Genomic DNA, 9,555 nt, shown 5'->3' on the forward strand with positions numbered 1-9,555 from the left:
ACTTTGACTGCACAAATATTATTTTCCAAACATTATAACTGGCTGGTCACACACATCTTAATTAAATTACCCTAGGCTACTGTTTTCCAAGTCTTGTCCTGTGAGTAAAGTATGTGTGAGAAAGTTTTAATAAAATGAATGTATATTTTTGAATTTTTAAATTTTAATTTGAGAATGAAGTATAAAGAAATTTTTAATTAGCATTGTATAGTTTAAAATATTTATAGCTTATTATAACCATTGATAAATTTAAGCCATAATCTTTCGCCTGCTCTCCAATATCCACCTTGAAGGTGCATTTTTAATCCTTGAACTACACAATATAAAATCAAACATGTTTTAGTGTAGACTTTTTGTCACAACAAGACTGCAACCTAGATAGTAACAACTTTAAACAGAACCCCTAATGTCTGCTAACAATTTTTCTTATAGTCCTAATTTGAGCCTTGTCTCTAAAAACTTAACTGAACTAGCGTTTTGGTGTGTGCAAAAGCTCCCAGGCACGCGCATTCCTTGCCCCGTTAGTAACCTGTCCTTCCAAAACCAAACAAGCAGTCAAGGACAAAAAGTCATACACCAAATGGGCATTATATTTTATGAATTGTTTTACATCTTTTATTCTGTAAAATGTGCTAAAATTAAATTTCTTGTTTCATTGAATTTCTTGTTTCATTGACTGGTTACGTGTTATGACGAAATTTCGGTTTTTAGCACAAAACATGGTTTTTCAGCAGTCTAACCAGGTTAAAAATTGTAGGTTTTTTGCAAGTTCCCAACTTTCTGGAGGCAGGGTAGTAGTATTATAGCCAGGGGGTACAACCCTCCTACAGCCCCTCCCAGTGAAACAAGTGTTTGGCAGATCTCGGGTTGAAAAGAAAAACGAATAGGGATGTACCAACAAATATCGAAACAAGGCTACTTAGTACTTAGGGGTATATCAGGACTTTTAAGTGCTCAGGCCTAAGTGCTACGCAGTATGTCCAGTCTTCATAGCGGTTTTAGGATTAATTTACGGTATTTTAGGGTTCTGTTACCTAGGGAAAGGCTGACTTCAATTTAGGTTGAAACTATAACTTAGTTTCTTATTGTATAAAATTGTATTTTACTTTGACTTCAGAGGCGGCTCGTGGGAGCTGGCTGGCAGTTTTGTTGGGTGTCCAAACGACTGGGGGAGGGGGGCTTGGGTGCCGCCCCAAGCTCCCCCCCCCCCCCCCCCAACTGCTGATGTCTATTCACCGATGACTGCATACAATACCATTACCATAGCAGAGAGTTAATTAATTAATTAAATTATTCCAACATACATTACAGTTACACACAGGCCACAGTGCCTCATGTATGTAATGTGTCACAGGCGACAGCAAATAAACAAAAACAAAAACTTATAACATGAGTGAAACAGGACACACACGGGTACGATCTCAGCCGTGCAGTATCATAACAGTTCAGATTGCAAGGTGTCCTGGACAACCAAATCATATAGATTACCTGTAGTGGATGCGCTTGATGTGCTTTGTACCGTTTACAATTAACTATGTGTTAAAACTGCGCGTCTAAGTTGTCCAAACGAGGATTGGACACCCTACAACACAAAATTTCACAAAGATCATGCGTGCGCTTAAATTCGAACGTTTGAATGAATAGAGAGCTTTATATTGCGGTTAGATATTTCCGAATACCATTACTAATCACTATTTCTATTTTCAAGCACCAGCCACCAGATAATAATTTTAGGGCGTCCACGGACGCCCTCAATAGGCGCCTCTGTTTCACTTAGACAAATGAAACAACTGTTAAGAATCGAACTAATCGAAATGAAAATCGAAACTCGAAGGATTGATTAGATTTCAGGCTCATCTTCACCTGTTGATATCAATGTTGTCATCCTCTGCTTCTCTTAGTTCCATTTCAACATTTTTCATTTCAACATAGAAATATCGTGAAAATCCCGGTCCTGGTCTCGGCCGGGATTTCAGTTTCATCCCGGTCTCGGCCAGGACGAGGGTCATCCCAGCCGGGACAAAATTCCGATCCCGGTCGACCCCTGATTATGTGGTCTAACCCTATTATAACGTTGGCGCCCCTCCCCTTTTGACGCCCTCCCTAAAATTTAGTTTTAAACTAATTACAACACTACTAATCTATTGTCCTAACCATCACAAGATTCATTTTTATCTCCATCGCTAATAGTATAGCTATAGTTGTTATGAAGACATTCGAATTCGAGGATATGTTAGCTGCAATAACAGTTATTCCCAGTGCTCATAAATTGTGATTTGTAATTCTAATTTGTAACACATGACTTGACAATTACATAAATTATACAGTTAATAATAATAATAATAGGATTATGGCCACATGGCCATCTCGACAAAACTTGAAACCCAACTGCACTCTACGCTATTGCAGTTCGCACAATATTATCAAAAAGAAAAATGTTCCTATCCGGAACATTTAATGATTAATTATTTTTAGGACGTTAACATGTAGTTCTGAATTTAACAATCAAGAAACATTGATTCCTCGGTATTTAGCAATCAATGGGTTATTAGACATAAAATGTGCATATGAATCATGCTCACATGTATTTACTGTTGTTAAAACCTTCCTTCTGCGAGTTTTAACATCGTCTCCGATAACCCAACTGAGATCATGTTTTGCGAAAAAATCAAGATAGCACTGTTGAATCAGGAATTTTTGATTAATTGAATTATTCGGACATTTAACTACACCTAAATCCCACACAACATCAGGAAGATTGAAATCTCCCATCATGATTAGTTCGGTATTAGGGGCTAGATTTTCAATCGCTACGGACAGATTAGATAACATTGATTGACACTTATCGATTGTTAATGAAGGGGATCGGTATATAACAAATAATGCAATATCAATACAATCAGAATTTAGCATGACACATATGCAATCAGGTACATTTATTGTTACATTGTGAGATTGGATAGAATCATGCACATATATACAAGAACCACCACCTTTCCCCGTTAATCGATCTACTCTATACAGCCTAAAGTTCGCTAATGCTACCTCTGCATCATACACATCTGCACTGAACATTGTTTCTGTAATTCCCAAAACCTTGCAGTCGCTGGATTCGGCTACAATTTGCAGTTCACTGATTTTATTCTTCAAGTCATTTGCATTTGAATAAAAAACTTTCAGAAAATGACTAGCATTGTTTCTTAGTTTAGAGTTATAACTAGAGACAGCTAATAGGTCGCAACGTTGCCGGAGTTTTCCGATTCCGTACCACCTGTCAATAGTCCCTTGGAACCACTGTCCTTCGTCCGCTCCCGTCTTTTTTGCCGCGCCTCGTAGTTCGCCCTTCTTTCAGCCTGGGATAAGTCTGGATTTATCCAGTAGTCCTCACCATCCTTGAGAACCTTGCAGCCATTTCCGTACTTGTGCTTGCTACGGGCAAGATCTGGTGTCGCAAGCACAACAACAAGGGGTCGTGGCTTTGTTCTTTCCAGTTATCAATAAATATCATATAATTTATAATTGTTATTTTAAAACGTTACTATTATTAATTGTTACTGTTACTAACCATGGTTTTATTAGGAAGAACCCTCATAAACACAGCGTCAAGGCGTCCTACCCACAGCTACAACACTTCAATACACCAGTTCTTACAACAGAATCTTACCAGTCTCTCAAGAAGAAGTCTATAAAGAAAGCCTATTTCCACAAACCAAAGGACGACCTCTGAAAGAATCTGCTTGAGTAATATTCAAGCAGTTTTCAGAACAAACCCAACAACCAAACCTCTCAACTTACACTTTATTTCTTTTCTATTATTATATCTGAAATGGCCGCCTGTGGCGCTTGTTGTTGTTAAATGGCAATAGTACTTAATTATTGTATCGATTCTACTGCCGTTCATTATTATGGAATATACAAGAGTGAATCTCTTACTTTGAAGAACTTTAAAGCAAACTTTAAAGACTATTGGAAACTTGATCCCAAGTTTGAAGAATCAACGAATTAGCAAAAACAACAGTGTCCATTGAAATATTAGTAGACGAATTATCAAATGCCAGCTCAAACAGAGACCAGTGTTTCGTGTGTTAAGGACAATGTGTGGGTGTTTGGGTACGGGTCTCTCATCTGGAAACCTAATTTTAAATATGAGAAAGTGCTGCCTGGGAGTATTGAGGGTGTGTCTAGGAAGTTCTGGCAGGGGAGCAGGGACCATCGGGGTACAGATGAGAAGGTGAGGTTAATTAATTAGTAATTAGTTAATTAACTCCTCTATATTTGGGGTTTAAAACAGTCAGAATTACACTTAAATTTCCTTTTAACCGCTTGTGTTCTGTTAGTTGGAGCCCGAGGATCAGTAATTTGGAATCCTTTATTTTCTCCACACACGAATTGTATGACTAATAAAACTAACTCTTACAGCCTGGTAGAGTAGCCACCCTTGTTGAAGATCCTCAGGGAAAAGTCTGTGGTCTAGGGTTTGAACTTAGTCCTGAAGAAGCTGAAGCAACCTTTAATTATCTTGATGATAGAGAAACTGGTTACAAGCTAAAGCAGGTTATTTTCTACCCTTGTGATCCATCTCAGTCAATACAAAAGGTACAATTCAACCATCCTATTTTGTATTTTCATACTATTTTATATACATTTGAAATCTTGAAAATTTTTGATATCTAGACTACCGCTAATTGTAACATAATATTAATCAATCAACTAAGAAAATAAGCGCAAAATATAGCTGGTTGCAAGAACCATCGGATTTTCTGTTTTCATGCTATTTTATATAAAATATATTCTGAATTATTCATTATGTTGACTATTTGTTGGTTAAATGTGTTGAACACTTTAACAGGTGTTAGTGTACACAGCAACTGAGAGTAACCCTGACTTCCTGGGACCCTCTCCCCTCACTGAGATGGCAGACTGTATAGCTACCTGTGAGGGACACTCTGGTCCTAACTCAGAGTACTTGTTCAACCTAGCTCACATGATGAGACTACTCTTTCCTGCCTGTGTAGATGAGGAGCTCTTTCTGCTGGAGGAGGAGGTTAAAAGGATTAAAAACGGGTACATCAAGAAAAATGAGAAGCGTTAGGGGGGAGGTATACTGTAAAAGTTTTACAAGATTCTAGTTCAGGTGTAAGCTTTGGTCAATTTCCTTTGTTTTACGTAAACATCAAGATTTGTAAACTATATTTATTAACACCGAGCACTGATAACGACTTTTGTTTTCGATTTGATGAAACCATATTTGAGCTGAATGAGTTGGTATTTGATAATTAGTAGAAATTATAGAGTTTTATTTAGGTTGTTAGTTTGATATTATATTGTCGGTAAACATTTTCAGGTTCGATTGAAGTGAAGATTATGAAACAACGTGATACGTTATTCACAAATAGGCATTATAAGGAATGTTTTTTCAGTTTTGATTGAAGTGAAGATTATGAAACAACGTGATAAGTTATTCACGAATAGGCATTAAAAAGTTAAAAGGAATGTTTCAATAATTAATGGTAAACTCGTTCTGAGCAGCATTCCAATTTGTTTATACCGTACGGCAGAAAAGTTTGATCGCGATCAAATTAATTGAGCCGAAGATTTAAGTACCATGATGTTTCGGACGTATTGTTTATTAAGGTTTTTTTCCAGAGTCGTGTTATGAATTTTCTAAAGTGAGCGAAAACTGCGAAAGTTCTTGACTTTTTGCAGCTTACACTATATATTTCACTGTAAGTAAGATAAATTTCACCAATGTCTACATTGCTTGCCATGTGACATGCCATGTGACATGTATCTGCAGTGTTGCAATATGAGAGTTACAGTAGACTTGTCTAATGTCTACAAGTTATTGATAAGATTGTATTAGCCTTCAAATAGATTCAAATTTACTATATATTTGATATACTTTCGTTCTCCTGATGTAAAATTGTTCCTTAATCATTAATAAACGATCCAGCGATCTTAAACTCTATTATTTGGTTATGAGATGTGAAATGGACGGTACATTCTTCTTGTACACTTAGATCTAAACATACCTTAAAACCGCTGAGTTTGGATACTTGCCAATATTCTAATTACTGTTGTTATTTACCGTCCTAATACGTTGGATTACTTGTAATCTTAACTAAATTATAACATTCTAAAGGAGACAAGTTTCTAGTTAAATTATTACAGCACTCTTCTTTACATGCAACACATGATGAATTTCGAGCATTCAACATATTGATTTATCCTTCTTAGTTTCATTGGAAACATCGTTGCTTGTAAATAAGAACAACTGTTATTTTATTAAATTTAAAAGCTATAAAAAAATTGTAAACGAGACGAAACGAAAGAGAAAAGTTAAAAAATACAAAATGGCGTTAAAATGACCGTAAATATGTGTTTATAACAACAGTTTTTGTTGTAATCGACCTGTACTATATGAGAATGGTGCAATGTACATCTAATATGTATATTGTATACAGTAGATATACATTGTGCATTGTAAATTTATTGTATATCTAAATTGCATTGTATAGTGTATACAACGTATAGTATACCTATATTGTATAGATATACAATTGTACATATATGCAATACTATATTGTATAGATATACAATACTATATTGTATGTCTATATTGTATAATGTATATCTATATTGTATAGATGTATACATTGTATAATGTACAGATGCCTGTTATTCATAACAGATGCCTAGTGTAACTACTCGCTAGATGCCTGCTCACTCAGCAGATGCCTGTATCAGTGTACAGATGTATTTGTTTATTTGTTTATATAACCTGGATGAGTGTTCCCAGATGCCTACGAGCAGGAAATCGTAGATGCCTGATGTTAAGTTGCAGATGCCTGAAATATTTGAGATGTCTGAAATATTTCAGATGCCTGCTATATTTAAATTATATGCAGATGCCGTAAGCCACAAAAAGAGGATTTCAATTATAAATATCTTATGGTTATTATTTTTAGTCAATGGACACTGTTATATATTACTAGTGATTTAAAGTTTTTTCTGAAATTGTTGTTTATCTTGAAAAGTAACCAGTGCTCTTGTGAGAATAGCAAATTAACGTGAAGTAGCTGCTCTATCACCTGCCCCCCCCCCCCTCCATACACACGGTGCACACTTCTATCTACCGGGTCTCTATTCCATCTATTGTGTAATATGAGCCACATCTCCTTGTGGCCCGATGTAGTCTACTCATTTATAAATAACAATAGGGATGTACACAAAGTTGTTGTGCGGCTTCATTAGCTTTAACTATCGATATTAGCAGCAGATCAACAATCACGATTACATCTTCTAGGCTAAAGATAGTTGATCGTTGTTATTTCATTGGGGCAGCCCGCTCATGTATTAACAACGATAAACTATCAACATGTATTCTATAAAATGCACCATTCGAGCCCGTGTTGTAGTTGCATGTTGCTCCATGTTACGTGTTGACACATCAGGTCGTGTCTACACTAGAAGTGCCACTTCCGCTCCGTGCGGCATACTGCGTGTGATAAGCTATGGCGTGCAAACTGTGGCGTGCCAACTTGATGTGTAGTTCACTGAGTGGATAGTGGTGAAACGTCGTACAGTTCTGTATTAGATAATATAGGTTCTGACGTGAAATGTGAAACTCTAGTCATCAGTTTGAACTGACTATTTAGTAATATAATATAAGGCTCATGGTAGTCTAGTTAGGATATTAGTTCATGAGTGCAGGATGAAGTGGCAGTGTGAAGATTTGCAACAAGTCCCTGCGTTGCATCACTTGTCGGCGGAAATACGTGGCACGTTTATGGAACGCGCTATAACATAATTGTAATAAAATATGCGCGTTCTCGCCGTCGCGTGCGCGGCGGCATTATATCATATCATGTCATGCATTTACTGGGCCGCGCTCAGCCTGTCATTCCGCCAAATCTTTATGTTAATGAACATAATAGCCTGGGGTCCTCAGGTAAGTCATGCATGTCATGTCATGCATATATGATACAATCAAAGAAAACTCCATTAATACGGACGTGAGGAGAGTTGGGACTCCTCCAACTACATTAAATCAATTCCTTCTGTACGTCCTGAATAAATATAATTACGAAAACAAAATTTACTAAACCTTTTAAAACATTACTGAACAATGTTGATTCACGATGTCAATCCTTCGCATCTGCATATGTGGTTGCGAGAAGCATTATTTGATGCGCGCGCGACCCAGTAGTGCATCGCGCTACAATGAACAATGATATATGTTATCATTGCATGCATGATCGATTGCATGCGCGCGCTGCATGCAATGGCGCGCCGACCGGCCATTACATATTTGATATTTGATTAATTGCATATCACATATGCAATATGGATTCTGAACGAACAAGAATTAATTGCGCCGGTTAGCGGACGCTAGATTTCCATCAACCGTAGTGTCAGTGATTGTCATGCCTTTTAGTTTTAAAATTAAACTTAACGATAGTTTCATGTTGGTCAAAATATTAAATAATGGTTCTTTTGTCTTTATTCACCATTCTTGGGGCGCTACGGAACACAAAATGGAGGGGTTCAGGGTTGCAATTGTCAATTTGTCAAATTTAAAAAGTTAAATGAACGAAAAATCAAATGAGCTGGCCAAGCTTGGTACAATCAGTGAATCCACTTTGAAATGTTCAATTCCACAATCCTACATCAAAAGTCAAATCGACAACAAAGTCAACAGACTGAATCAGGAAACTTGGTTATTGTTAACTGATGGTCCCAGACACACCAAACTGACACTCGGCCACAAGCACGCCATCATCATCATGATCAAAAACCTCATCACCACACTCAGCAACAACAGACAAGATTACAGGACTGCAGTTCACCTCATCACGGGTCACTGCGGATTAAACAAACACCTTCACACCATTTGCAAATCAAACATCAGTGCTTGTCCTAGCTATGTGCGGCGACGGAGAGGAAACTGTGTCACACTTCCTTGGACAGTGTCCGGCTATTGCCCAAATTAGAGGTCTAGGTTAATATTTCCAGGACTACTAGTACTCTCTGTCAATGACATATTCGACAACCAACACATCAGTCATCACCACGATTGTCAATTTCGCAAACCGCACCAAACGCTTAATTGTGCCGGAAGAGCTGGACCAGACCGGGGTGACTTTAGAATTAGACTATTAGACTTAGAGTATTAACTCGCATATATGCTGTCTCGTCTCATTTTACTTTTTCAAACCCAGTTGGCACTTAAGCGTATCATTTTGACTTTTGATTCACGATGTCAATCCTTTGCAGCTCGGTGAGGCACAGTGGTGCATCTCGCCGATCTACCGATGTCACTTTTTACACCATCCTCCACCATTCACTTTACCTGAGGACCCCAGGCTATTATGTTCATTAACATAATATAAAGATTTGGCGGAATGACAGGCTGAGCGCGGCCCAGTAACCATTCACTCTGATTTCACCGGCAACCTTCCCCAGGGTTGCCACACCCCAGAGGTAGGCAGAGCATCTAGTCAATGGTATCCTCTCGTGGGCTAACTTAGCCCAGCCTCTCTAAAAAAAGAAAAA

The 9,555-nt window shown here is 37.6% G+C and overlaps 1 protein-coding gene across 2 annotated transcripts; it reads left to right on the forward strand.

The window, feature by feature from the left end:
- The first annotated feature begins 3,576 nt into the window (after positions 1 to 3,576).
- On the forward strand, positions 3,577 to 7,004 carry LOC134823153 (putative glutathione-specific gamma-glutamylcyclotransferase 2). Of its 2 annotated transcripts, XM_063834500.1 has the most exons (4): positions 3,577 to 4,231; positions 4,420 to 4,596; positions 4,850 to 5,134; positions 5,345 to 7,004. In XM_063834500.1, exons 1-3 carry the CDS (start codon positions 4,052 to 4,054, stop codon positions 5,090 to 5,092), a joined length of 600 nt encoding a protein of 199 aa, XP_063690570.1. In that variant the 5' UTR covers positions 3,577 to 4,051; the 3' UTR covers positions 5,093 to 5,134; positions 5,345 to 7,004. The 2 variants fall into 2 exon arrangements, with proteins under 2 accessions (XP_063690570.1, XP_063690569.1); XM_063834499.1 differs by lacking the exon at positions 5,345 to 7,004 and having other exon boundaries at positions 4,850 to 5,337.
- The last annotated feature ends 2,551 nt before the right edge of the window (positions 7,005 to 9,555 follow it).

This window comes from Bolinopsis microptera, chromosome 11 (assembly GCF_026151205.1).
Source record: "Bolinopsis microptera isolate Bmic1 chromosome 11, MBARI_Bmic_1.0, whole genome shotgun sequence".
Taxonomy (NCBI): Eukaryota; Metazoa; Ctenophora; class Tentaculata; order Lobata; family Bolinopsidae; genus Bolinopsis; species Bolinopsis microptera.